General features: G+C 51.5%; 3 protein-coding genes and 2 long non-coding RNA genes across 14 annotated transcripts; 2 read left to right on the top strand and 3 right to left on the bottom strand.

Moving 5' to 3' along the window:
- ATG9A (autophagy related 9A) lies at positions 1–9,238 on the bottom strand. Of its 7 annotated transcripts, none has more exons than XM_049614823.1 (16): positions 9,054–9,238; positions 8,006–8,063; positions 7,477–7,608; positions 7,312–7,355; positions 6,696–6,760; positions 5,730–5,891; positions 5,419–5,560; positions 4,441–5,189; positions 4,203–4,356; positions 3,918–4,097; positions 3,287–3,535; positions 2,897–3,075; positions 2,674–2,791; positions 1,675–1,897; positions 1,339–1,484; positions 1–1,077 (listed from the first exon to the last, which is right to left on the bottom strand). In XM_049614823.1, the coding sequence occupies exons 3-16, from the start codon at positions 7,577–7,579 to the stop codon at positions 1,072–1,074; spliced, it is 2,520 nt and encodes an 839-aa protein (XP_049470780.1). In that variant the 5' UTR covers positions 7,580–7,608; positions 8,006–8,063; positions 9,054–9,238; the 3' UTR covers positions 1–1,071. The 7 variants fall into 7 exon arrangements, with proteins under 7 accessions (XP_049470780.1, XP_049470781.1, XP_049470776.1 ...); XM_049614824.1 differs by having other exon boundaries at positions 8,006–8,060; XM_049614819.1 differs by lacking the exon at positions 9,054–9,238 and adding an exon at positions 8,592–8,996.
- Positions 9,239–9,398: 160 nt separating this feature from the next.
- Positions 9,399–15,740, top strand: ANKZF1 (ankyrin repeat and zinc finger peptidyl tRNA hydrolase 1). The gene is made up of 13 exons (XM_049614831.1): positions 9,399–10,001; positions 10,963–11,072; positions 11,292–11,394; positions 11,511–11,704; positions 12,105–12,217; positions 12,312–12,459; positions 12,752–12,980; positions 13,142–13,288; positions 14,130–14,601; positions 14,770–14,881; positions 15,015–15,182; positions 15,318–15,403; positions 15,617–15,740. The coding sequence occupies exons 1-13, from the start codon at positions 9,854–9,856 to the stop codon at positions 15,738–15,740; spliced, it is 2,154 nt and encodes a 717-aa protein (XP_049470788.1). The 5' UTR covers positions 9,399–9,853.
- On the bottom strand, positions 11,008–12,107 carry LOC125911159 (uncharacterized). The gene is made up of 2 exons (XR_007454278.1): positions 11,681–12,107; positions 11,008–11,575 (listed from the first exon to the last, which is right to left on the bottom strand). It is a non-coding gene; the product is annotated as an uncharacterized LOC125911159 (long non-coding RNA).
- A 147-nt stretch (positions 15,741–15,887) lies between the features above and the next one.
- GLB1L (galactosidase beta 1 like) lies at positions 15,888–26,185 on the bottom strand. 4 transcript variants are annotated; one of them, XM_049614833.1, is made up of 17 exons: positions 26,009–26,184; positions 24,701–24,839; positions 24,356–24,522; positions 23,970–24,120; positions 23,765–23,825; positions 19,288–19,382; positions 19,010–19,184; positions 18,865–18,923; positions 18,639–18,760; positions 18,488–18,528; positions 18,189–18,307; positions 17,809–17,883; positions 17,597–17,686; positions 17,336–17,449; positions 16,925–17,056; positions 16,475–16,690; positions 15,888–16,327 (listed from the first exon to the last, which is right to left on the bottom strand). In XM_049614833.1, exons 2-17 carry the CDS (start codon positions 24,767–24,769, stop codon positions 16,058–16,060), a joined length of 1,956 nt encoding a protein of 651 aa, XP_049470790.1. In that variant the 5' UTR covers positions 24,770–24,839; positions 26,009–26,184; the 3' UTR covers positions 15,888–16,057. The 4 variants fall into 4 exon arrangements, with proteins under 4 accessions (XP_049470790.1, XP_049470789.1, XP_049470792.1 ...); XM_049614832.1 differs by having other exon boundaries at positions 24,701–24,827; XM_049614835.1 differs by lacking the exon at positions 17,809–17,883 and having other exon boundaries at positions 24,701–24,827; positions 26,009–26,185.
- LOC125911158 (uncharacterized) lies at positions 17,424–20,518 on the top strand. The gene is made up of 2 exons (XR_007454277.1): positions 17,424–17,489; positions 18,857–20,518. It is a non-coding gene; the product is annotated as an uncharacterized LOC125911158 (long non-coding RNA).
- Positions 26,186–26,192: the final 7 nt, after the last annotated feature.

The raw sequence follows: 26,192 nt of genomic DNA, 5'->3' as shown, positions 1-26,192 counted from the left end.
TCAAAGTCCCTTTTTTTTTTTTTTTATTAAGGGTTATCAAGCTGTACACAGTTCCTACTCCTTCCGCTGCGAGCTCAGGCAGCGCGGTTCACCACACCCGCAGCGGACCAGACCTGGGCGAGGCGCGGGGCGGAGAGTAGGAGCTGAATCCCAGCATGCAACGCGGCAGCTCAAAGCCTAGGGCGAAGGCCTCCTGTCGCGCCTCCATCCCCCTCTAGGGGTCAGCGGGAGACAGGCCAGAGCTCTCTTGCTGGGAGGTAGACAGCCAAGGGCACACTCCAGCCCAGTCCGTCCCAAGTGCAGGCGGTAAGGGGTACAATAAGCAGCAATGGGGGCCAGGATGGCCTCAGTCTCCCAGGGGCCCATCCTAAAAGTGGGAGAGGGCAGCAAATAATTTCTATCCTGCTCCTGCAATTTAGAAACCTTCCTTCTTAGTGTCAAAAGATAGCTGGGAGCTAGGGCCTCCACACCAGTGCAAAGCAAAAGCTGAACTGAACGGGAGCAAGCGAACAGAACGGGAGCAAGCGGCATACACGCCAGTAATGTGCGGGAAGCAGGAGAGAAGTGAGCAGGCTGCAGCACTGGGAGAGAAGTGGGAGTGAGGTAAGGGCCACAGCCTGAGCTGCTCATCTGTTCAGGGTGGAGGGAGGGAGGCTGCAGACGTTGAGGGTCCAGACCCAACCTCCCCACTCCACAGTTGGCACAGGTGCTCCCTGCTTGGCAGCTTCTGTGATGGGCAGTCCTCTGGAGACTTGCAGGGGCAGGTGCGAAGGTGGCAGTACTGGGGCTGGGCTGGGGACCAGTTTCTAGCACCACACTCTGAGCCAAGGGGGGGGGGGGGTCCTGGGAATGAGGCTAGAGTCCTGTGTGCCTTGGTTCCTAGGCCCCCAGTTTCTCTCCTGGGGCTGTGGCAAGCCCAGCGTTGGCACCTCCCTTGGCCGGGCACGGACACACAAACACCACACACGTGGAGCCGGGCGACACTCAGAGAAGCCCTCCGTGGCGGGAGGATGGGATGGAAGGGCAACAGTGGCCTCCATCCTGGGACATAGGGACCTTCCTCAGCCTTGCCTACACCTGTGGAGAGAAAAGGGTTAGTAGTGGATATAGTCTTTAGCTAGCTGCTGACCCAAATAAAGCCTGGAGATAAAGGAAAAGGAAAGCTTGATTCCTTCAGAAATTGATTTCAGAGTAGGTGAGGGAAGAAAACGGGAGTGTATGTTGGAGGGGAGAAGCAGCATCTCTGTACGAGAGGGCTGCCTTCTCTCACATGGGACTTGGACCTCAGCCTGGAAGTTACTACTTCTGGTAGTTGTTCTCGGGTCCTGGAGCCCTTACCTTGTGCACCTGTGGGGGAAGCTCGTCCTCCGAGCCCTCCTCGGGCACAGGCTCTGGGTGCCTTGATGCTGACTGTCCATCTTCAGCCCACCCTCCAAGGGGCAGCCGAGAGAAGTGAGAGGGAGCCCGGGGTACTGTGCCAGGATCTAGAGACAAAAGTAAACATACCCTTAGAATTAACCCAAACAGAAATGTGGAGAAAGGTTCTATGCGGGGTGGAGATGAGGGTTAGTCTCTTTGGGCCTGATTGCTCTGACCTCTTTCCTCCCCAAGAGGCTTCGGAAAGAGCCACCCTTCCCCCAAGGCTCTGTGTCCTCCCTAACCGCCATTGGATACCTGTGATGCCCCCGTAACGCCTCTGGAAGCCCCCCTGCAGGGCGGTGGTCTCAGGTGCTCCAGGCCGGGGTGTAGCACAGGGATAGCTGGCAGAGCGGGGGATAGGCTGGGGGGCCCGGGAGCCCTCTCCCCCCTCTTCAGGGGCACTCTCCCCACTCTCATCGCTCTCCCGGCGGTGCCACACGTGCCGCTCGGGTTCGGCCTGGGCCTGCTGCTTGTGGAGCTGAAAAGTGGGGGGGCTCATTAGTTGGGGACAGGATGTCTGAAACAGCTGCCCCCCACCATGGTATCCCCCAGTTCCCATTTTTACCACCTCACCCAGAATCACTAACCCAGAGTAACCATCATGTTAACACACATATGACATCTTACAGGTTAAATTCTCTGCAGGTCCCTGGAACAAATCTGTGTGTAATGTAAGAGCTGTAATGACCCTCGCTTTGTGTAGTCATGTAAGTCAAGAACAGATTGGTTGCGCATCTAAGTGCCAGGCACTTTTTTTAGGTGCTGGGACTACAGCGGTGAACAAAATAGACAAAAATCCCAGCCCTGTATGGCTTATATACTGGGGGATGGGGTGGGGTTATAGACAATAAAATAAAGAGGGGGGAAAAATACAATATGTCAGATAGAAGCTATGGAGAAAAACAGAGCAGGAAGATTTAGGAGGGTGGCCAAGGGAGGCTTTTAGTCAGGGTGGCCAGAGATGGTCTCACAGAGGAGGTAAGAACAGATATGTGAATAAAGACAACGGGGGAGCCATACGCATATCTCAGGGAAGTGGATTCTTGGCAAGGGAAACAAACGGGTAAAGGCGCTGGATGAAAGTAAGCTTGGCTAAAAAGGATAGTAAAAGGGTATATGCGGGAATGGAGATTACAGAGTGGGTAAAAGGCAGAGAAGGGTTCTGAGCCCAGGTCTTGCTTTTCCACACCCCAAACCCTCTCTTTTTCAGCGGCCACCTGGATGCCGTGGCTCGGCCCCTTCCAGCCCACTCACCTGGTGCATATAGAGGGCATGCAGGCTCATCTCGGTGGACGCGTATTCCGACAGCACCAGGCTCTGCAGCTGTCCTTCCCACACGCTGCTCCCGGAGCTGGCTGTCCTGGCATCCACCCTGTCCCTCCCAGCACAGACAGACAGCAGCCGTCAACATTTCTGACCCACAGAAGTTGCTGGGGTCTATTCCCAAGTCCTCCCATCGCGGCCCACCTCTACTCACCCAGAGCCTGTCATGGTGCTGGCGGCTCGGCCCGTGGGGACCTGACCCGGGTGCAGAGGGGAGAAGGAGCGCAGGGCAGAGGCAACCTCAGCCCTGTGCCTGGAGCCTTGAAGGTCTCTGGGCAGTGGGGGGCCCCGGCAGGAGGAGCCGGCTACCACATTTGCAATAAGGCTCAGTGGCTGTGAAAGAAAACGGGTGGGTAGACTTCCCAGGGCAGGAGGGAGGCTGCGGGGTCCCCCAGTATCCTGGGTGTCAGGACTCAGTGGAATAGACTTAACAGACAGAAGGAAACCGATAGGGTAGGTAGGCCCTTCCACCCCACGTCCAGTCCTCAACTCCCAGCACCTGGAGCACACGCTGCCCGTCACCGCCCAGGCCCCAGGAACACACCTCAGACTCAGATTGTAAGGACTGGATGGACGTAAAGAGAGCATTTTCAGGGAGCAGACCCCCTTGGGCAAGGCCAGCCGCTGCTCCGTCCCGCTGAACCTGCTCTTTGAGGAAGCCGAGGAAGGCCGTGCTCTCACGTGGTGGCTGCCAGCCAGGGTTGGTGATGGCAAAGTGCATGAGGGACAACTCTGTCTTCCCATCCTCAGCTTGCTGGTACACTGAGGCCTCTGTCTGCCCACCGGACAGCCACTGCACAAGGGAGGCTACAGTGAGCAGGACTGTCCTCTGACGGGAACCCTTTTTGTACCTTTCCTGCTAGAGGGGAGGCTGTGCCCCTGGAGGATGGACCACAACGCGCTGCTGTAGCTTGTCCAGGGGCCCCGGTGCCCCACCCCAGGAGTAGTCGCGTGCTGGACTAGTTGCTCGGTTTGTGCCTTTCTCAAGGGAATGTGGCCAAAGGTGCAAGTTTAAGGCTAAAATCCAGCCCTAGCTCCGGTTTACCAAGCAGTGTGCACCCTGGCACGTGGCTGCCCAGAGGCAGGGCTGCCTTTTTGTGGTGATTCGTTGGCTCAGTTTGCCCAAAGACAATGCCGGCATCGCCTCTGGCCACCTGCCCGTCCTCTCCCGGTACCTGGGGATGCCCATGCTGGCGAACATCCATCTGAGCAAAGGAGCAGGTATCTCCAACACCAACGACCTCTACGGTGAAATTGCGGAAGAAGTCTATAATCTCCAGGGCCCGTGGACGCAGGCAGAAGATGAGGATCAGGGGTGTGACAATGGGGCTCAGTAATTCCTCCAAGATGAACACCTAAAAGGGAGGGGACCCAGATCATAAGAGAGGAGGAGGGATCCCAGCCCTTACCACCGAGCTATTAGCCAGTCTCTAGCAGGCCCTAACTCCAACTCCACTCACTGCCTTGTACTGGAAGAGCTGGGCAAACTCGTCCCGGGTCTGCGAGCGGTGGGCATTACCCTGCCAGTGGTCAGGCATGTAGTGGATGTGAGCGAGGATCACGCGGAGCAGCTGCTCAGGGCAGAACACCATGTGCTGGTCCGGAATAAAGGACCTAGGGGGATCAGGGTCCCCGTGAGAGGCAAGCCTTTCCCAGGAACGCCAGCCTGCTTGCTCCCGCCTGCTGCCCCTGGCCCACCTGCACACGGTCACGGTGACCCCCAGGAGTGTGACGGTGGTGAGGACGTGTTCCACAGCCAGCACATCTTCGTCGTAGATGGTGAGGGCAATAAGCACGGCCAGGATGGAGCCAGCGAAGAAGGCGCCGTTCTTGGCCAGCAGCGTCAGCAGAGGTGACAAGAAGCAATTCATGTACTTGGAGGCGGGCTTGTAGCCTCGGTTGAGGCGGGACTGCAGCTCGTGCTCCAACTCGTTGAAGTGGCGGAGGTAGCAGCGGCCGTAGAGTGACCAGCAACGTGCTCCCAGGGCCCCGGGCTCCCGCTTCAGCACCTCGGCGTAGCTGAAGAAGGCGTACAGGATCTGCCAGATGAGGATAAGGGGGCACAGCAGGAAGTTGGCGATGCCGATCCACAGGATGCGGTTGCTGAGGCGCTGGGCCAGCTCTAGCCGTTGCCCCCCACGTTTGTACTCAGCCTTGAGGCTCCATTCATTGAGAAACAGAGAGCCGGGTCCCCAGAAGAGGATCAGCTCGAAGTTGTACTTGAGGCCACGGGTGAAGAAGACGGCCTCCCCAAGGCCGGGCAGGCGGAAGCGCAGAGGCAGGAGGGATTTGTTAACCAGCGCGACCATGTAGTTCTGGAAACGGAGGATGCGGTGGTAGATGTCCAGCTCGGTCAGCTCGCGCTTGTGGATGCAGATCTGGTGCTCTTTCTGGGTCTGCACGATTCGGGCCTGCACTTCCTGCCACGTGCAGTATGGAAGGGCAGACTGTAGGGTGGGAGAGAGACAAGGCAGGGAAGGTGGGCTTTTGCCCCGACTCCTTCCCCGCATTAGCTGTGAGGTCCTGTGCTTAGCCGCGCGGAGCCTTTAAGCAGACACTCCCTGACCTACCAGTGACGGATGAGGATGCCCGAGGCCCAGGAATACACCCCACGCTTCCCTAGCCACAGAAGGCATCTTGGGCTGTGGTGCTAACCGCTCAACTTCCCAGTCTCACCATGGGGATACGCAGAGCATGCAGGTAGAAGGAGTGGATCTCCCAGTAGCAGCAAATGTTATAGATGAACTTGATAAGCCGATGGATCCAGAATACAGCAGCGATGACCAGGATGGTGATAAGGGAGCCATTTTCCTGAATCCTAGTGGGGAGGAAAAAGGAAGGAAGGAGGGGTGGCCCTTGCGGAGTCTTGGGAGACACGATGCTATCCTGAAGGATGTGGCGAGGCCGAGTCTGTGTTCTAGGGGATGTGTGACTACCTCACATTCCATTCCATTCCCCACCTGTTAGCAGAACTCTGCAGCCCTTACCTTGCACTACAGACCTGGGCAGGCAAAAAGGCATCTGGCAGAGTGACCTTGACAGGCTCGGTAGGGTGAAGACTATGGTTCACCATCTTGTTGGCAAATAGGATGTCATAATCCACACAGCTAACCAGGAAGGTGGTGAAGGCAACCACAAAGAGGAACTGCCTGGGGAGTTGGGAAGAGGGGCCACAGTCCAGGAGTCAGAGAAGCACCAGTGAAACAGTGTGGGGAAAGAGAAGGGTCTGGAAGCAGCAGAAGGAGATTATAGACTACAGCCTCTAGGGACACGCAGGCGCTGGAGAACTCCCAGGGGGCTCTCCTTACTTCCCAGCCCCAGGGACCTTCTAAGACCCAAACCAGCTACTACTTTTTCCTTTTAGCCTCAGGGCATCACACAATCAGCCAGCTTTTCTCACCAGTAGTAATCTCTGCCACCACTTACTAGACTCTCAAAGATCTTCTGATTGTGGTTTCTTCTTCCCAATCCCTGATTTCCTTTTGAGATAGTATTTAGAAGCCCTTAGGGGGTTTACAGTCTTTTCTTATTGAAGGAAGGTTTCCCAATCCCATTCCCTTTGGCAAAACCATATGGCTCCTCCCTTTTAGAAAGCTCTTTGCCTTCTAAAGCTGTTAACCAAAGCAGAACAACACACTTTTCTTAAGTAAGTGGCAGGCATCTCTAAGACCTCCAGACTGAACTATGCCCATTCCATTGGAGCTCTAATGAAATGATCAAGTCTGAGTTCTCTTCGTGGAAGAGATAGGACTTGGAAAGCATTCCTTATAGGGGAGATTAAAAAAAAAAAATGAGATTGGAAATTTTGGTGCCACACCCAGTCCCTGAATTCTGAGAGTCTGCAAAGTTTTGAGCCTAGGACTGAACCGCCTTGGCAGGAATGGCCAGGGCTGAGCTCAAGGAAAGACTGACATGTAGTCCTTCACCACATCACCATCCCTTCTTAGACTTACATGAGCTCAAAGATCTCCCCGATGAGCATGCAAGTGAAGCCATTCTTCTGGTGTAGATTATAAACGTAGAATTGTCAAGAAAAATGTGGTTGATAGAGACAGCAGTTAAGAGCACAGACTTTGGTGTCACATACGTGAACTTAACTCCTGGCTCCATGACTTTCAAGCTGTGTGACTTTGGCCAAAATTACTTACCCTCTCTAAACTTTTGTCTGCAGTGGTACCTGTCCCATAGATAATAGCACCTGTCTTATAGCACCTGTCTCATAGAATTATTAGATATGAAACAATATGCATAAAGTATTTAACACAGAGCTGACACAGAATAAGTCAAAAGATATTATTATAGTTATTAGCGTCCCATCAAAAAGAAAGATCACCTTTAAAGAGGTTCCTTATAAACTGACACCACAAAGTGAAAGGCACGTAGTTCTTGGTAAACCTGGGGTATCATTATCTATAACAATCGTTATTTCCTCAGCCTCTTTCAGTGTTAAGAAAACTTCCACCTCCCTTCCAGAGACTAGAATCAGACCCACCCCAACTGCCCATGAGGGGCCTGGCTTAGGGAGGGGATAAAGTTCCCAGAGCTCCAACACAGAGACACAAAGGATATTCGAGAGAAGAAGAGGTCAAGGTTTTCGATGTGGTGCCAAGGTGCTGTGGGCATAGGAGCAGAGATGTCAGGGCCCCGAAGGAACATGAGCTCCTTGTTCCCTCCGTGTTCCTCCACCAACTCTCTCCCCATGCCCTGGCGCCCTTGTTGTGTCCAAGCACTCACATTTACTCCCCTCAGGGACGTGCACCAATAGGTCCTCCTCCCCAGGGGGTGAATCACTGTAGGAGGCCTCAAGGCGCTGGTATTCAGTGTCAAACTGCGCCATCACCACCGCCCCCTGTCCACTTTGTCCACCTGCCGGTAATGAAAAGAGATCCAGGTTCAGACTTTGGTGCTGCTTGTCTTCTGTCCTGCCTAGTAGGCCAGAAAGAGTGAGAAAGAATCCTTGGGCTTGGTCTCCACTACCAGTCTTCTTGGCTCAAAGGCAGTGGAGTTGCTACCAAAGGAGAGCAGCAAGCTCAGGGCCTGGGAGGTCAGTCATTCCCAGAGCCTCTACTGAGTGTCTACTGAGGTCTTGCCGGTCTGAAGCCAGGCTCTGCCCCTTTGCTGGAGGGCAGGGGCTGTTTCATCTTCTATTCAGTGGAGATAAGGGGACTTCCCTCTGCCCTCCAGGAGAAACCCGGGTCTCCCAAGAGACTAGAAGTTTGGAAGCATTTTGTAAACAAAGGTTGAGATAAGCACATGGCCCTACCAGCTCCATGGACAGCATCTGCTCCACTCCAGCCCTTGATGCCCTGGCTCTGCAGCTGCTGGAGGAGAAGGTGTCAGGCCCCAGAGAGTGGGGATTGGGGACAGAAAGAAACCCAACCCCCCTGCCCACCTACCCTCAACTAAGAGGAGGCCAAGCATGGGGCAGTGAGGCTGCAGTGGGGAAGAGGCACTACGGCTATGTGCCCTTCCTCTGGTTGTACTATACAGGGCCACTCATCCAACTCATCCCAAGAAGTGGCTTGTTGAACCTGTAAAGACTGGATCAGTACAGACCTGAGGTCAGGCAGCCCCTCCGGACTGTTTTTCCATTGCCCCACCTCGGCCTCAGAATATTCTATAGGCCTCTCAGGGTCCTCAAAGCCCCAAATCCAAAACCCAAGAACAGGGTCTTTCTGAACAAGACCTTTCTGATCACCCCCTTCCCCTGGTTCCCTAGCAGCAAAGGTCCAGCAGACAGGCATAGTTCCTGGAGGGGAAATCCTGACTGGGTCACTGTAGACACAGATCCTGGGCAAAGTGTGGGTTCCCTCGGTCCCTGGAGCCAGTCATGTTTAGATGGCACTCACCCAGTCGGTGCAGACCCTGGGGCCCTGGAACACGGCCCAGCCTGGCCCCAGTGGGATTCCCTGGGTTAGTGAGAGCCCTAGGTCAGAAGGAGCTGACCAAGCCCTCAGGGAACTCACCACTGACCAGGTCAGTGTGGACCCAGGGTCATGGAGCCCCGGCTGGCCGGGCCTGGGCTCAGAGGTTCCTGCGGATGTTGGAAGAATCGAGCCAGTCCGACAGCAGATCGCCCCAGTGGGCTGGGTTGCCTCCCCACACCCAGCCGCCAAGACCCGAGCCCAGTGCGCCCCAGGGTCGCCCGGCGCCAGGCCAAGGGCTCGGCTCCCAACAGCGGACAACCTCGCGCGCGGCCCCGCCGCCCGCGCGCGCCCCCGTCCGCGCGCCCCCGCCATCAAAACATTCCGGCTGCGCGCCTCCGCCCCGCCCGCGGAGCCCCTTCCCCCCGTTACCCGCTCTGAGCTCACTTAGGGCTCCGCAGGCACCCTCGGTCAGGCCCAACCCGGGCCCCGAGATTCCAGTAACCGATCTCGCGTTTCACTTCAGGAACTGTGACCCGAGTGATTCCAGGGGCTCGGTCGGCTCCGCTGGGCTCGTCCGGACCCAGAGCTCTAGGCCCGGCGCCTGTCACTCACTGTCACCCGCAGCCAATCTGACCAATGAGCGTGGGGGGCGGAGATATGACGGCCAATTCTCGGCTTCGCAGGCGGGACTAAAGGATCGAGGTGGGTCTTGGACAGTACAAGGACCAATAGTGCGCCCTATGTGGGGCGGGGCTGAGTTGCGGGCGACGCCATTTGTCCCCTTCGCTGCTCCGTAGTGACGAGATTGTTGTGATGTTGCAGAAATCCGGGCTTGGAATTGAAGACGAACATGCGGCTCGGTTCCCAGGACCTTTGGTGCAGCTGCTGAGGGCGGGGGCGAGTACACGCGGTTTAGTCATTGCTGGAGTTCATCGCACGGGTAACGAGGAGCGGTCGATTAGGGATTGTAGCTCTTTTGGACTCGATTTGGGAGCTGCATGCTCCCCTTTCACTCTGTGTGGTCCGGGACTGGGGGTTTGAGAAAACGGGTTGGGGTCACGTATTAACCTGCAGAGCGGACTGCTGGTACCAGAGTGAGGCCCGAAGTGCCTTGCGGCGTTGGGGAGACCAAGTCAGGTAGGCAGGAGACGGGGCGGTAGGATCTCTCTCTCTCTCTGGGGAGCTCTGTTTCTGTTCCCCGCTTTCTGCTCCAAGAGCCGCTCCTAAATAATTTCTGCTCAGCTATGTCGCCAGTTTCAGCTGCAGCCCAGGTTCCTACGTTGGTCTCCCTGTTTGACCTCAACGCGGATGCTCCGGTCCTTCAGGGCCTGAACTTGGTGAGCCACCCTTCTGGGGAGGCTCTGGCCCAAGCTCTGCGGACTTCCTGTCCAGGTATCTGGGAAGGTTTGGGGAGGATCCATGAGGTACGTGACACGCTCTTTAGAGCTTATTGCTCCTCCAGGGAGCACGTTCTTATTGATATTCCCCAGTTTAAGAGCCCTTGTTGACGTCTTTCTATGGATAAAATTTATCTTAGATTCACTCAATCTCTGGGTTGTTTCCAACACAGACGCCTGGATTGTCTCCAAACCAACCTCTTGCCATTGTTTGTATCAGGTCACGTTTACAAGCACTGCCTGCAAAATCACTTCAGAATTCCTAGAGTTCAAATTTAACTGGATCCCAATTAAATTACTCGTTCTTGTTGAATATAGAACAAAAATTTTTTAAATGTTTGTTTTTGAGAGAGAGAGTGAATGGGGGAAGGGCAGAGAGATTGGGAGACAAAGACCCCCAAGCAGAGGTGGGGCTGGAAGCATAGAGCCCAAGGCAGGGCTGGAACTCACCAACCATGAGATCATGACCTGAGCCAAAATCAGGAGTCAAATTTTAACTGACTGAGCCACCCAGGCGCCCCAATGTAAAACTTTTTTTTTTTTTTTTTTTTTTTTTTACAACATTAGTTTGTCTTTGGCTTTTTTTCTTGAGCATGTTTTTTAAAAACCGGACTGTAATTGGAAACGTTAATCTATTTAAAGGGCATCTGAGAAGTGGTTTTTGCAAACATGATTTTAATGTTGCCAAAAATTATTTTCTACAGGATTCCTCTAGGTAATCCCTTTAGTTAATTTAGTGTTTGATATATATTCACCTTACATACATTTTTTCAGAAACATATTGTATAAGGTGATTACTGTGCCATTTATTTCATTATTACTAGATTATAAATTCTTTGGAGGAAAAGATGTCATCCTTTTCTTTTGTATCCCCCTTTGTTTATTAGACAGTGAATGTGATTCCAGGTGCAGATCTGGGCTCCCTTTCCACCTCTAATTACCCTCCCCTTATTTAGGTTCAGGGGAGAGCACAAGCCCAGAAAGAAAACTCCAGGGTCTGCTTGATATTTCAGAAAAGTTATTTTGTTCAACTTGTGACCAGACCTTCCACAACCACCAGGAACAGGTAAGGCCAGGTGCGGAGGTAAATGGTGGAAGCAAAAGTATAATGGTGGGTGAGGAGAGGTAGACGTAGGATTTATCTTTAATAAAGGTTCACGTTTTGAGTAAGGCTGTTGGTGTTATCCAACACACTTCCTGGAGTTCTGTTACTGGTGATGGGTACCATAAAGGGCCAGAGGGGGGCATATTTCCACATTCAGCCTCCCCCTTTGCTTCCTACCAGAGGGAACATTATAAGCTTGACTGGCATCGGTTTAACCTAAAGCAACGTCTCAAGGACAAGCCTCTCCTGTCTGCCCTGGACTTTGAAAAGCAGAGTTCCACAGGTGATGGCTGGTAGACCTGTGTTGAGTAGGACGTGGGGGTGGAGGAAGGCTCTAGTTTAGGAGCCTGTGGAAAGGTCAAAGATGGAACGCCAAACTTGTGCACCTCATGTTTTCAGGAGATCTTTCCAGCATCTCAGGATCAGAAGACTCAGACTCAGCCAGTGAAGAGGGCTTGCAGATTCTGGATGAGGAGAGGGCAGAATATGAGAAGCCCAGCAGAGCCCAAGGCTTCCGCCCCCATCGGGTTCTTTTCCAGAATGCCCGGGGCCAGTTCCTTGATGCCTACCGCTGTGTCCTGGGCCCTCGCCAGGCAAGTGGCAGCGCAGGTTGTGTGGTCAACTGCAGCCTTTTGGACACTCAGCCTAGATTTCCCCTGAACCCAGTCCCATTTCTTACTTCTTTCTCTTTCTTCCTGTTGCATGTGGGGTCACAGTTGACAACACAGTCTTGGACTGAATTGGCCTGAATCTGGGGTCGGGTGTAATGGAGTTAAGTTTGGAAACAGACCAATCTAGGTTTGAATTGTCATTCTGCCACTTGATCTTGACTACCTCTACAAGCTTCAAATTTCCTGACTTGTAAAATGGAAACAAGCCTCAGGATGGTTATATGAAATGAGATAGTGCAGGTGAAACACTTAGCCCTGGCACTTAGTTTCTTACTCTCAGTGAATGCAACAGATAGGTTTGTGCTGTCCCTCTGTCATCCAGGTGTTCCCAGAAGAACCAGAACTGCTGCTACAGAACCTGCAAAACGGAGGTCCCAGATACTGTGTGGTGCTCATGGCTGCGGCTGGGCACTTTGCTGGTGCCATTTTTCAAGGGTGAGAGGGTGCTGTGTGGGTGTAAGGATGGAATGGACCCGGTTAGCCTGGGAGTACGGGCTAGTTTCCAGTACTGAGTCCGTGTCGTCTACAGAAGAGACGTGGTGACACACAAGACCTTTCACCGCTACACGGTGCGGGCCAAGCGGGGCACAGCCCAGGGAGTTCGGGATGCCCGGGGTGTGGCTTCTCGTTCTGCCGGAGCCAACCTGAGGCGCTATAATGAAGCCACGTTATATAAGGTGAGTTAGGCGTCCCAGATCTGGTGGTCCGCTAATCTACTGTTTACCCCTCTCAACTTGGCAGATACTCCAGTGGGGGTGGGACTCCTGTATCCTCCCAGTCTTCGTTATTTCTGAGTAGGCGAAGGTAGACTAGGGATGGATCCCCAAGAACCTCAGCCTTCTCATTCTTCCTTCCCCTATGTTACCTTCTATTTCCCATCCCTTACACGTCATCTGTGGGCCATTTTTTGGTTGGAGATTTGAAAACAGCAAGTGAAGATACACTGGCCTGATTTACTCTTTTTTCTAGGATGTTCGTGACCTGCTGGCAGGGCCGGGCTGGGCTAAAGCACTGGGGGAGGCTGGGACAATACTGCTACGTGCCCCCCGCTCTGGCCGGTCCTTGTTCTTCGGAGGCCCTGGCGCACCCCTGCAACGGGGGGATCCCCGGCTTTGGGATATCCCCCTCGCTACCCGCAGACCCACCTTCCGGGAGCTACAGCGTGTGCTCCATAAGCTGACCACTTTGCATGTCCACGGTGAGCCTTTTTTCTAGATCCCCAGACTCCCTAGATCTTCCTGTACTTTCCAGCCCAAGCTTTGGTTCTTATTTGTACATCCAGACAGCATCTTCATTGAGAGAAACCTGGAATGGCTTCTCCTCAACTAAACTTGAGTAACATCTTTTGTTTTATGGCAGAAGAAGACCCCCGGGAGACAGTCAGGTTGGACTCACCTCGGACACACTGGAAGACCATGAGAGAGAAGAAGGCTATCGAGGCAGAAAGAAAGGTCTCCAGTGATGAAAATGAGGCACTTGGGCAGAACGAGGAGTCTCCCAAACAGGGTTTGAGCACCATCTGGCAACTGTCCAATCTCTATCTGGGTGTCTATCCTGGAAATGCAGTCAGATCTCCTACTGTCACTTCCTTCTTCTTTTTTTTTTTTTTTAAGTAGGCTCCGTGCCCAGTACAGAGCCCGATGCAGGGCTTGAACTCACCACCCTGAGATCAAGACCTGAGCTGATATCAAGAGTCGGATGCTTAACCGACTGAGCCACCCAGGCGCCCCACTTCCTTCTTTATAGATGAGCCCTTACACAACACACACACACCGTTATACACACACATAAGTCTGTTATGATAAGGGGTATGTGGTAGCAGTTACAGAGACGTGTTTTGTGACCTTTCCAAATTTCCTGTTCTCTTTTGTTCGTGGATGTATCCTCAGTACTTAGAAAACACGAAATAGTACATGAAATAGATGCTTGTGTTGCATAAACCTTACATAATTGACCTGTCTTACCGGATGGTGTGGTTTGGAGCTAAGGCCTGCTTTCCCGGCTGCAGACTCTTAGTCTGTGTGGCTGTCACTGCTCCCATGCTCTACTCTGTTATGTACCATCCTAAGGCTGCTCAAGGGGAGAGTCTAAGGACACTTGTTCCTGCATAGCTCCTGCTGGGTCTGTCCTTGTCTGAGCTGAGAGTTCCATTTCTGCATGTGATACTAACGGACTCAGCTTTTGATGTGCTACTTGGTCTTGGCTGACAAACTACAAATACTTAATTTAATTTCAAGATCATCTGAATTACCTTTTTATGTACACTTATAGCATCTGGGCCAGCCCACATACTGCCACCCTCTGTATATCTCTTTGGACGGACCTAACATGTCATATTTGTCCCCAGGTTCAGGGTCGGAGGGAGAGGACAGCTTCCAGGTGGAGTTGGAGCTAGTAGAGTTGGCAGTGGGGACCCTGGATCTTCGGGAGTTTGAGGTATTGCCAAAGCGGAGGAGGAGGAAAAGGAATAAGAAGGAGAGAAGCCGAGACCTGGAGGCTCTTCCCCAGCAAACTCAAGGAGATGAGGCCTTCTCACAGTCCACCCAGGGACGGGCAGCCCCTGTGGGGCCTTCTCTGGATGAGGCCAAGACCCCCGATCAGTCAGAGCTCTGGGACATGCTTCTAGCTGCTTGCCGAGCTGGAGACGTTGGGATGTTGAAACTCCAGCTAGCTGCCGGCCCCATAGACCCTGGAGTTCTGTCTCTGCTCAGTGCCCCCTTGGGCTCCAGCGGCTTCACGCTCCTGCATGCGGCAGCTGCAGCTGGGAGAGGCTCAGTGGTTCGCCTGCTGCTGGAGGCGGGTGCTGACCCTACTGTGCAGTAAGTAAGGGTCCCCAAGCCGAGCCCTTTAGGGTATAGAGAGGATCATCTGGAGGCTAATGGTGGCACTGGCTACTTCACAGTATCCCCTTCATCTGTCTGGGTGAGGTTGGGAGATGTAGGAAGCGAGCTGAACCCATTTTTTTTGTGGGGGCGGTTTGCACCTAGGGACTCGAGGGCCCGGCCGCCATATACAGTCGCAGCTGACAAGTCAACACGTAATGAGTTCCGAAGGTTCATGGAGAAGAATCCAGATGCTTATGATTACAGCAAGGCTCAGGTGAGCTGGAAAAGAAGCAGCAGCAGAATAGGAAGCCATCACAGACCCTGGCTAGATCTTTTCCACGTTCTTCTAGTTTCCCCAAAGATAGCGTGTATGGGTCTTACCTTACCCCTCCCTGGAAATTCTCCAGGTGCCAGGGCCCCTGACGCCAGAAATGGAGGCACAGCAGGCTCTGCGGAAAAGGGAGCAGAAGGCTGCCCGGAGGCAACGGGAAAAACAGCAGCTGCAGCAGCGGGAGCAGGAGGCACGGGAGCAAGAAGAGCGGCGGCGCTTTGCCGCCCTCAGCGATCGGGAGAAGGTGAGGCCGGTGGTTCTCTCTTCCACAGCTGAGACCTCCGGAGGTCCGACCCCTTCCCAGTGTGCCGCTGTCACTTCTGGAGCATCCCATCCACCACTGGGGCCTTGTCCTTAACCAGACTTCTCTTCCCCGCAGAGAGCCCTGGCTGCAGAGCGCAGGCTGGCTGCCCAGCTGGGAGCCCCCACCCCTCAGGCCCCAGGCTCTGCAGCCGTCAGTGCTCAGTAAGTGCTCAGCCTGCAGGGGCAGGCGTGATGGGTGGGCTGTGTTGGGGCACGCAGAATGAGTGCTTGCAGAGAACTCGGGCTGTTGAGGGGACTTGAGATGTTCTGGGAACCCTCTGGAGCCAAACCAGAAATGGCAGGAGGGAATGGGGAGAGCTTGGATCGGAAAGTTTCTGGGGTACCTGTTGAGCCCTTTGTGTTCCTCTTGTCCAGACGCTGCTGGAGTTGTGGGACATTCCTCCAAGGCCTCATTCCCTTTCACTATCTCGACTTCTCTTTCTGCTCCACACGCTGCCTCCGGGATCATCGCTGCCAGGCTGGAAAGCCCTCTTCCTGATCTCTTAGGGCTGCGCCTGGGGCTGACTCTGGGCCTTGAGAGGGTGCATTCATGCTAGCCTTAGGCTTCTTCTTTCCCATGAAACCAGAGTGTTTGGAATAATAGGGAGGACACTCAGGAACCAGGGCAAAGACAGGGCCACAGAGGTGTGTGGAGCTGGTACCGTCTCTGGAACTTTAATCATAATAAAGTTTGGCAAGGAAACTGCACTCGTACTCGCATTCGGGCCTTGTGACCTTTGGTTCCACGTGGTCACCAGGGCCAGCACCAAGGGATCCTACCCACTCCGTGTCCCAGGCCCAAGGGTTACCTTTCTTTCAGTGCCCACTTAACTCCATTGGTTCAGAGGGACTTTGTGTATCAGCTGAGAGCGAATAGATGTATGTCTTATGCAAGGTGCTATTGAGGATAGGCCTATCCAGAAACTGGATTTGGGGCTCAGGAGGCACGTTTTCTAGCTCTAGCAATGTGATTTTGTTGAGGGCTCCCCTAGAAAACAGCAGGGGTCTTGGCACATAGAGGGTCTGTTGTGGCCCCTGCCTTGTCCAGTACCGGCCCAAGTTAAACCCATTGATCCAGACTTGGCCCTGGCAAAGAGAGAAGAAAATAAAGGGTCAGCTATCAAGGGCGTAGCATCATGCCCTTTGGGGTTTCTAATCAGAGGAATTTCTGCTGCCCCTTCTTCCATGATTTTCCTCTCATCACCTTGACCCCAACCCCACTGTCAGCAGTACCTTGGTCCATCCAGGTAGAAAGAGGAAAGTGTCCCCGCCTTCTCCTAAAATTGAAAATGTTGTGGAGTAGAAGATGGGGCCAGAGGGAGCTTGAGGGTGTGAACTTCTCAACAACGGGAGGGGAAACCACCACTTTACAAGCTTATCAACTTTCAGAGGGAACATCAGCCACTGGGTAAGGGCTGTTTGTCCCAGAACTGGTGGCTCTAATAGGCCCTGTGAAGAAGACAAATGAAAATTCATCATTCGTTAAGCTCTTAAGGCCAAACTGTCCCTAATCAAGCCCTGGGATATAACTGTTGGCCATGTCTAGAGCCCCACAAGTGACTACTTTGCTGCCTAACTCCTAAGCACATGGCTCTTGTCTATCTTTCATTAGGCCCCTATCTTTCCAAGGGACTTTGGTCAGTAAGAGTATGGAGGAGAAGGGGGTGGGCAAAGCTAGCTCACCTTGAAGTCACTGCTGTTGGACCCAAAACTGAGCCTCCCCATGTTCTCCAGCAGGATGTCCAGTTTGGCCCCCATTTTCCCCATCAAAAATAGTTGGTGTTTCATGTTTCGTTCCAAGACACCCTGAAACACCTGTGGATAAAAAGATCTGTGAGTGGAAGGGCTCCACATCCAGCTCGTGGCCATGACACAGGAAGCTACGTTAGCACCTGTATCTGGGGAGCAAAGAGAATGTGGCCTGTCAGTTACCCATCCATTCTGGAACCTTAGCCTCAGCCAAATTCTTCCTCATCCCAGCTTATCCCTGGGCCCCCTGCAAATGTGGGCAGACAATGGGAAAAGGTAGATAAGGGGACCTTAAGGCTAAAGGTGCTGGGAAGGAGAGAGGAGATGGGCTCACAAGTTTCTTACCCCATCTACCATCACATAGGCACGGTCATGGACTCCATTGTTAGGCACCCACAATTGTGTTGGCTCAGAAACAGTATGGGTCAGATATGTCCGGTACAACATAAAGCCGTGGTCCTGGGTGTGGAAGAGTTAAGTACTTAAGATGAACTGAGAGGTAAGAAAGGACACTGTGGGGAAAATGTGCAGCTCAGAGAACTACAGCTACAGCTACAGCTGTTGAGGAAGGTTGCCATTCCTACTGGATGTGGGATTATGCCTTACCTGTTTGACAGCCTCAAAGGTCATTGGCAAGATGGAACGGATGGGCCCGTGGGGACACAGGATGTCCAGGAAAGACAGCAGATACCCATCCTATTAGAAAAAGGGAAAGGTATTAGAACAAAGGGGAAGTTTCAGAATAGAGGGCAGGATAGGCTAGGCCATTTATAGAGAATAAAGAGGTAGGATCAGAGAAAAGATGGGGAAGAGCTTACCAGGTGCAGGGTCAAAGGTCCGAGCATCATCTTAGGGCTGGGGGGAGGTAAAGGTCCCAAGGGAATTTCCTGGAACTGAGCCCAAATTCTCTCAGGAGCCATAGGAAAACCACACAACCCCTATTCCAAAACCCCGCACAGGGATCTTAACCGGGGGTCCAGGGAAGGGCTTCATGGGGTCATGAAGATCCTGTAATTTTGCACACACTTGTGTGTATCTTCCCAAATAGTCCCCATTTGGGTGGGTGGGAAATGCTTCTGTGAGGCTATGTGGCCCAGACAACAACCAGTGATTTATGGGATCCCATTACAAACAATTTAAGTACTCCCTTTCCCCAAATTAATAAAAGCCTTTGGCACTTAATGAAGTGGTAGGGCACCTTGCTGATGACATTTCGAAGAGCAAAAAGCTTAGGTGTAGGGTCCCCGGCTTCAGATATTGGTGCATCATAGTCATAGCTGGTAGTAATTGGAAGAAAGCGTCCCTTCTCATCAGCACCTGGGGTCAAATCAATTTCATTAATTCAATATCTCTCAAATAATAGGCACTAAGCAACAAAATTCATGCCGAGAAGTTTGCCATCAGAGGGGACAGGGGTGGCCATATCCAGCTTCTAGACCTCATAATCTAATTCCTTGATACGTCCCTGCTTCTACCCCAGGGACCATCTGGACTCACCATTCCAGTATCCGAAGTTGGTACCTCCATGGAACATGTACCTGAAGAGGGGGGGAAGGTGGGGGAAAGGCAAAAGCTGACCCACTGAATCTTCATTTTCATCCCCAATACCCAGTTACAGCTTCATGTTGGCCCCCGTGTCTCCAGTTACATGTTCACGCTGGCTCCCAACTTCAGCATGGCCTCTAGACCTTTGGTTACAGCTGAAATGGATCGTGTGGAGTGATTCTGGCCCCAGTAATCCAGCCAGCCAGTGTAGTATTCAGAGTTCACCTAGAAGGTGAAGTGGAAGATACCATAAATGAAATGGGAAACTGAGCTTGACCCATTCCAAACCCTGACTCTTGTTTTGACTGTCATCCCCTCCAGATCCTCACCAATGGCCCATGGGGTTCATATTTCCGAAGCAGGGCAAAGATTTCGGTCATGTTGTCAGCTGCAGAGAGGAGGCAAAAGGTGAACGATAAACATAGAAGAGGTGCCCCTTCCCCAGACTCCACTCCTAACCCTTGCTCAGGAGACCTGGGCCAAAATCTACAGTGGTATAGAGTCCCTGGAGGGAGCCACATTTGAGTCCTTCAGGCCCATCTGTGGTGAAGAGCAAGATCCTGTCTCCTAGTAGCGCACGGAAGAGCCCAGCCAAGTGTCTCATGTAGGTGAAGTCACAGGCTTTGTAGCTACCATATTCGTTCTCCACCTGCCAAGGAAAAGGAAAAGTGGAGCTTGGCCATGCGGTGGGGGTTAGGACCCCTGGCTCCTCCTTCCCCTTACCCAGTCAATTTGTACCCAGTCACTTGTACCTGAATGCTAATGATGTTGCCCCCATTGTGGTAGAGCCATGGATATAACTTGGGCAGCAAGACCTTGAACCAGGAGTCCACTGCGGCAAGAAAGTCTAAAGGAAGGAGCAGTGCTCTGCTCATTAGGACACCACCGCCTCCATAGCCCCCACCCCTAGTATCTATGCCAGCAACTTCAGTGATGCCTGAACCCTGGGCTGCAGTTGGCATCCCACTTGTCTGCAAATAAATCTGAGAAGCAGTGAGTCTGAAACCCTCTTATGTACTTGTATGGCAAGGACATCTGGGCATAGGAACCCCTGAAGCAGTGTTTCTTGTAAATTTAGTTTTTAAACGTAAGAAAAATGTTAAATGCATCATATGGAGCTATTATTATGTAATCAGTGTATACTTGCGAGGGCTGTGAAGTAGCATGGGAATTCACAGAAATGCAGACTCTCTGACCTGCACCCTAATGTAACTGACGATCCACGTGATTTGAGTCATTAATTGAAACATCGCTGTATTAGGTATCACGCCTTAGGTATCATCCTCAACTCCTGTTTGTGATTTTTGTTGATTCACCCTCAGGGTCTTCACTTCACTTCACTCTGCCTGACACTTTCTCCCCACCGTCCTTTATCCAGCCAACTCCAATGCAAGCTTAAGATCTTAACTTATTTCGCTTCCTCAGGAAAACCTCGGCTATCCCAGATGAGGGCAGATGTCTGTTACACACTCTCACATCACCTCGTACTTCTTTTTCAAGCATGTAACAAATTATAATTAAGCATTTACTTCTATAATTGTTTCCCGACCGTCTCTCTCCCCCACCGTGAGCAGGAACCTAGTCTGTCAGGTTCATTTGCTGCATCCTATCGCTGGGGACAATGCCTAGCAGACAGCAGACTCTCAAAGGTGGAGTCAACAAAAGATGTGTTGGAGGATATTTTTGCATTAAGACACTGAACCCCTTTACATTTTGTTTCCTGTATAAAGGGTGCCCAGGTTTGACCGCCTCCTTTAATCCAAGCGCATATTAAATCTCATCCAACAAGTATTTACGGGTGCTTACTATACACCAAACAATGCTCTAGGTGTTAGAGATACAGAGGACAACAAAATAGACCAAAATCTCTGCCCTTGTCGAATTTCCTTTCCAGTGAGGAAGGCAGACAATAAATAGCTAAAATGTATCGTGTGTTAATGCCAACAACAACAAAATATATATGGAAGAAGGATATATGTGGAAGAAGGAAGAAAAATATATATGGAAGAAGGGGAGCTTAAATTTTAGAGCGTAGCCCAGGGAAGGCATCACGGAGAAGGTGATTCTGCAGGAAGACTGAGGGAGCATCGAGTGCAAAGGCCTCAAGGCAGGAATGTGCCTGGTGAGTCTGAAAAACAGCCAGTGAAGCCAGTGTGAACAATGAGGGAAAGAGTAGATGTCAGGTAGGTGACTGGGCCAATTAGGTAGGACCTAATAGGCCATTTTAAGGAGTCCATGATTCATATTCTGAATGAGATGAGAACCTATTAGAGAGATTTAAGTAGAGAAATGACATGATCTGAGATATATGTTTAAACTTATATTTGCATTGAGAACAGACTATAAGGGGTGAGGGCAAAGAAGGGGAAGCAATAAGGAACCTATTCAAGTAGTCCAGGTGGGAGAGGCAGCTTGGACCAGTGGGGGTGATGAAAAGTAGTTGAAGTCAGTATATTCAATATATTTGCAGGACTTTCTGATAGGTTGAATATGAGAAAAAGGTGTAACAAATACCATAGTGTTTAGCCTGATCAGTTGGAAAATGGAGTTGCTATGAACTGAGGCGAGATGGTAGGAACAGCTCGTTGGAGAGGCCATACCAGAAGCTTAATTGTATCATTATGCCTTGGATCTCCAAACCTGCAACCAGATATATGTTTTCAGAGGCCAAGGGAGAGTCCTGGAACTGGAAATACATATTTCAGAGTCATTAACTATTAGATGGGATCAAAAACCATGAGAATGGATGAGATTGTCTAAGGAAACACATAGAAAAGAGAAGCATCGGGGCGCCTGGGTGGCGCAGTCGGTTAAGCGTCCGACTTCAGCCAGGTCACGATCTCGCGGTCCGTGAGTTCGAGCCCCGCGTTGGGCTCTGGGCTGATGGCCCGGAGCCTGGAGCCTGTTTCCGATTCTGTGTCTCCCTCTCTCTCTGCCCCTCCCCCGTTCATGCTCTGTCTCTCTCTGTCCCAAAAATAAATTAAAAATGTTAAAAAAGAAAAAAAAAAAAAAAAAAAGAAAAGAGAAGCATCCCAGGACTGAACCCTGAAACACCCCAGCATTTAGAGGAAACAGAAAGGGAGACGAACCAGCAAGAGACTAAGAAGGAAGGGTCAGCAAGGCTGGGATGTGGGGGAAAGGGGGGGGGGACCAGATAAAGGTGGTATTTTGGAAGCTGAGAGAAGAATGCATTTCAAAGAACGGAGGCCTAGAGAGGGACTGTGGATTCAGCAGTGAAGAGGTTGCTAGCTTTCTTGAGAACAATGGACATTGCATGTTGGTGTCCCATCACTACTTTGCCATTTCAAATGCATTTCAAGTCAGCTGAAGTCAGAGGAAGTGCTAGAAGGGGCGTAAAGCTCTTCAGCACCCTATGAAGTGAAGTGCCTGGAAGGTCCCCAGCAGATACGAAGCAATTTTACCAGAGTGATCCTTTTTTTTTTTTAATGTTTATTTTTGAGAGAGAGAGAGAGAGGGAGAGAGGGAGAGCATGAGCAGGGAAGGGGCAGAGAGAGAGGGAGACACAGAACCTGAAGAAGGCTCCAGGCTCTGAGCTGTTAGCACAGAGCCCGACACGGGGCTCAAACTCATGAACTCTGAGCCGAAGTCAGAAGCTTAACCAACTGAACCACTCGTGCTCCCAGAGTGATCTTTTTAAAAGATATAAATCAGATAAAATCACTCCCTTGCTCTGATGATGGAATTCCTATTTACACCTGAAGTAAAATCCAAACTCCTTGAAATAGTGGGCATTTCAGAGTTGATCATGAGTTCTTATCTTGTCTCTCCCTATGCTCTTTCCCCAGGCAATGGCCCAGTATCTGTGGATCTAAGTGCCATCTTTAGACTGGTGAATCCTAAATTTATCTCTAGCTCAGACCTCCCCGTGAGCTCCACACTCATGCAGCCCGTGGCTTAACATCCTCACTTGAGTGTGATATGATAAAAATTTAACATGATCAGAAGAACTGCTTTTCCTCCAAAAAGGTGGTCCTTTGCCACCCCTAGTCTCTTCCACCTTTCCTATGTCAGTAATGGCACCGCCATCTTGACTAGCCAGAAAGCTGGATTCCTTTCTTTCTGGACCCTACCCCCTGCCCCTACTCTTCCCCTTCCCAACAAAATCTATCAATCAGTCCTGGTGATTTTGATCCCCAAACTGTATCTCAATTCTGCCCTCTTCCCATCTCCGCCACCGTCACCTGAGTCCAGGAGCCAACACCTGCCTCCTCAACTATAGCCAGAGTCTCCCAATTAGTTTTTCCACCTCTATCCTTGCTCCCCTCCCTCCATTCTCCACACTCAGGCTCAAGTAATCTGAAAACAAATCAATATGTCTCTTTAAGAAGCTCTTTCAATGGTTTATGTCTCGTTAAGCTTTTTCAGTGGCTTTCTACTCTGCTTAGGATAAAATGCAAACCCCTTACAATGGCCTACAAGGTCCTGTATTAACATTCCCTATCTATCTCCAATTTCACAGCACATTCCTCTCTCCCTATGCCCCAGCCAAGCTGGCCTCAACCATGCCACGTTCTTTCCCATCTCTGTGCATTTGAATATACTGTTTCTTCTACCTGGTCATTCTCACCTCACTCTTTATATGACCAGAGCTTTCCCTTCCCTGGAGTCAAGTGAAATGTCATCATTTCAGAAGAGCCTTCAGAACTTCAGACTTCCCTACCAAAAACAGGTGTTCCCAGTTTTTAATTTTTTTTAATGTTTACTTTTGAGAGAGAGAGAGAAAGAGCATGAGCAGGGGAGGGGCAGAGAGAGAGAGGGAGACACAGAATCTGAAGCAGGTTCCAGGCTCTGAACTGTCAGCACAGAGCCTGACATGGGGCTTGAACTCACAAACTGTGAGATCATGACCTGAGCCGAAGTCGAAGTTTAACCGACTGAGCCCCCCAGGTGCCCCAACAGGCCTTCTCTGTTATTCACGATTGCAATTCCTTGTCTGTTTTCTTGTGTAGTATTTATACAGCTTGCAATAATCTTACAGGTTTTGGTTTTTTAACAATCTGTTTCTTTCACCATAAGCTCCATTGCACAGGGACTGGGTCTGTCTGGTTCCCCAGTTTCTAGCATCTTGTTGGGCATGAAGGAAACACTCAAATATCTGCATGAATGATCTCCAGTTTGGGGATGGTCTCTTCTGTTTTGGGCACCCAACGACCCGTTTTGTTGCTGTTGTTTGCTTTTTTTTGTGCTAAAAATCTTGTCTCAACTCACCTGGATCTGAGGTTCTCAGTTGGATTTCAGGCTTTTGAAGCAACCAGGCTGGGAGACCCCCCTGAGACAAACATAAAGACAACAGGTTTTGTTGTTTGGGAGTGAAGTAGCGGAGGTAAGAAGGGAGGATGTTGTGTATAGCGCTGCAGTGTGGGCAGATGGGAGGAGTCCAAGAAGAGCACGAGTGGCCCTTCTCCTAACTCACCATCTCCCACTCTGCACAGATGTAAGGTCCTGGTCTGAGTATGACCAACAGGTCTGCTATAGATGCCTCATTCAGAAATGCAGTGAGGTCCCGGCTGCCATTAAAGTTATAGACCCCAGGCTCTGGCTCATGGTAGTTCCAGGGCACATAACTGAGAAAGAAAGAGGTTAACAGGGCCCGAGGCAGGGCGGTGCTGGAGAGTCCTAAGGGATCAGGCCTTGCAGGGAATCTCCTGGAAGCGGTTGGTAGGAGGTCCTGGCCCACCCTTTCCCACCCTAGGCCTGGAAGCCCTGGAGCTCTCATACCCAGCCAGTCTATCTGTCCCAACACCCTTCTTAAGTGGGTGGTAGGAGCCACCCTCCATGGCTCTCCTGAGCACTTCTTACAACTGTACAGCGTTGAGGCCACTCATTCGCATCTTCAAGAGCCGGTCTGCCCAAAGCACCCGTGGTACCCGAAAGTAGTGCAGGCTGCCGGACACGAAGCGGAATGGGGCCCCATCCAGGAGGAATCTGTCATTTTCCCGATCCACTATGAACGACCGAGTGTCTGCCTGCAAAGGGAGAGATTATGCTCAGCAGAGGTCGAGTTGGCAGGGGGATCGGTGTCTGCATTGGAGATGGAACTAGCCCTGCCCATTGTTGCGTTACTTTTCACTTTCTTTCTCTCCTGGGCTAGATCTGATCCCGTTTCACCGCACCCAGCCTGCTGATTCAATCCTGTCATTTTACCTGGGGCAGCAGCAGCGTCAGAAGTGGCAACAGCAGGGAAGGAAGGCAGGGCGGCTTCTTGGGAGCCATGGCGCTAACAAGGCTCCTCTAGTCAGAGAGGGCGGTCCGACTGTCACGTGGCGGATTCCTGGGAGGGAACCTCAGCGAGCAAGGGGGCGGAGACCACCTCTAGTTGCCAGGCGATCAGCCTGGCCTTGTCCACCCGCTACTCTACTAGTTTGTAAAATCCTCTACATCTTGAATCAGCTTCATCAGCGTCACCTGGGAGCTTGTTAGAAATGCAGAGTCTCAGGTCCTACCTCAGACCTACAGAATCAGAATTTGTACTTTAACAAGATTCCCAGGCGATTCTAAAGACATCCAAGATTGAGAAGCACTGTTCTACTAAACTGAGCTCCCTGAGGGTGAAGAGTACCTTGTCCACCTTGAATCCTCAGCTTCTAGTACAAGGCCCGGCACATAGCAGGTTAAATCTAGATGAATGAATGTCAGAACCAGGGGGCAAAAATAGGTTCAGAACCAAGAGAAACCAGATCTTCCCAGTGGTGTGAAAGTGGGGAACAGATTATAAGAGGGATCTTTTTTCCTGGTGGCCCTGTTTCAGTAAGAGACCATCTCGGCCATCCCGTCTTCTTTGGATGTGCACTGCTCTCCAATTTATCCCTGCCTGCCTGTGCGAGAGATGCCAAGGACAACTTGGGGCCAAGACTTGGGGATTTGTGAATTTCCATGACTCCTGCCTTCACAGTCCCAAGCCAGGGATGTAAGGACCAGGATAAAATAAATAAAATGATAATAAAAATAATAGTAATTTCTGTTTACTGACACTAAGGGCTGTGTGTCAGATATTGTGCTCAGCACTTTATATCTCATTTAATCTTCAAAAAACTCCGCGCAGTAGATAATTCTCATTTCCATTTTACAGATGAAGAAATTGAGAGAAAATTTAAATAGCCTGTTTAAGGTCACATAACTAGTTTAGCAGAGATGGGATTTGAACTAGGCATTCTGGCCCCACAGTACGTGCACTTAACTTTGGGTACTATTATACCTTGTTACCATTTAGGGAAACCGAGGCTCTGAGAGGTTAAGTAAGTCGTCCGAGGACACACAGCTAGTAACTAAGCTGTTAAGACAAGATTTAGAACCTAGTCTGGTTCAAAAGCCTAAGCTCTTAACCACTGAAATTAGAGTGGTGGGATACAGGCCAGAGCCCCAAGGTTGTACTGATCAGAGACGTAGAGGTCCAGGCCGCCAGCACCCACCCCAGAACCGCCCCTCTCGGCTGGACTGTAGTCAGCCTCCTACCTCCGGCATTGGGAGATGGAAGTCCTGGGGGCCTCGGGCCGAGCCCGGCTTTGCTCCCCTTTGGCGTAAGTGCCTGCGTCTTGACCACTACTGAAGGCCAGGTGTGGAACCTTCACCCGGGTCCTGGGACCCGTCCTACCCCAGGCTTAGCCCGCCCCCGGCCTCTCTGCTTCTGGCCCCCACA

This window comes from Panthera uncia (assembly GCF_023721935.1).
Source record: "Panthera uncia isolate 11264 chromosome C1 unlocalized genomic scaffold, Puncia_PCG_1.0 HiC_scaffold_3, whole genome shotgun sequence".
Taxonomy (NCBI): Eukaryota; Metazoa; Chordata; class Mammalia; order Carnivora; family Felidae; genus Panthera; species Panthera uncia.
This window is presented reverse-complemented; position numbering and strand designations above follow the sequence as displayed.

Excerpts from the sequence above, each read along its gene's own strand:
- ATG9A (XM_049614819.1), bottom strand. The coding sequence starts at position 8,981 with ATGGCGGGGGCGCGCGGACGGGGGCGCGCGCGGGCGGCGGGGCCGCGC. Across the intron at positions 5,892-6,695 it reads GGGGAGATCTTTGAGCTCAT|GCAGTTCCTCTTTGTGGTTG; the intron begins GTAAGTCTAAGA and ends CCAACTCCCCAG. Across the intron at positions 2,792-2,896 it reads AGCACCATGACAGGCTCTGG|GGTGGATGCCAGGACAGCCA; the intron begins GTGAGTAGAGGT and ends TGGGAGGGACAG.
- ANKZF1 (XM_049614831.1), top strand. The coding sequence starts at position 9,854 with ATGTCGCCAGTTTCAGCTGCAGCCCAGGTTCCTACGTTGGTCTCCCTG. Across the intron at positions 11,705-12,104 it reads GTGTCCTGGGCCCTCGCCAG|GTGTTCCCAGAAGAACCAGA; the intron begins GCAAGTGGCAGC and ends TCTGTCATCCAG. Across the intron at positions 15,404-15,616 it reads TCTGCAGCCGTCAGTGCTCA|ACGCTGCTGGAGTTGTGGGA; the intron begins GTAAGTGCTCAG and ends CCTCTTGTCCAG.
- GLB1L (XM_049614833.1), bottom strand. The coding sequence starts at position 24,769 with ATGGCTCCCAAGAAGCCGCCCTGCCTTCCTTCCCTGCTGTTGCCACTT. Across the intron at positions 19,185-19,287 it reads GCAACATCATTAGCATTCAG|GTGGAGAACGAATATGGTAG; the intron begins GTACAAGTGACT and ends TTTCCTTGGCAG. Across the intron at positions 17,057-17,335 it reads CCTATGTGATGGTAGATGGG|GTGTTTCAGGGTGTCTTGGA; the intron begins GTAAGAAACTTG and ends TTTTATCCACAG.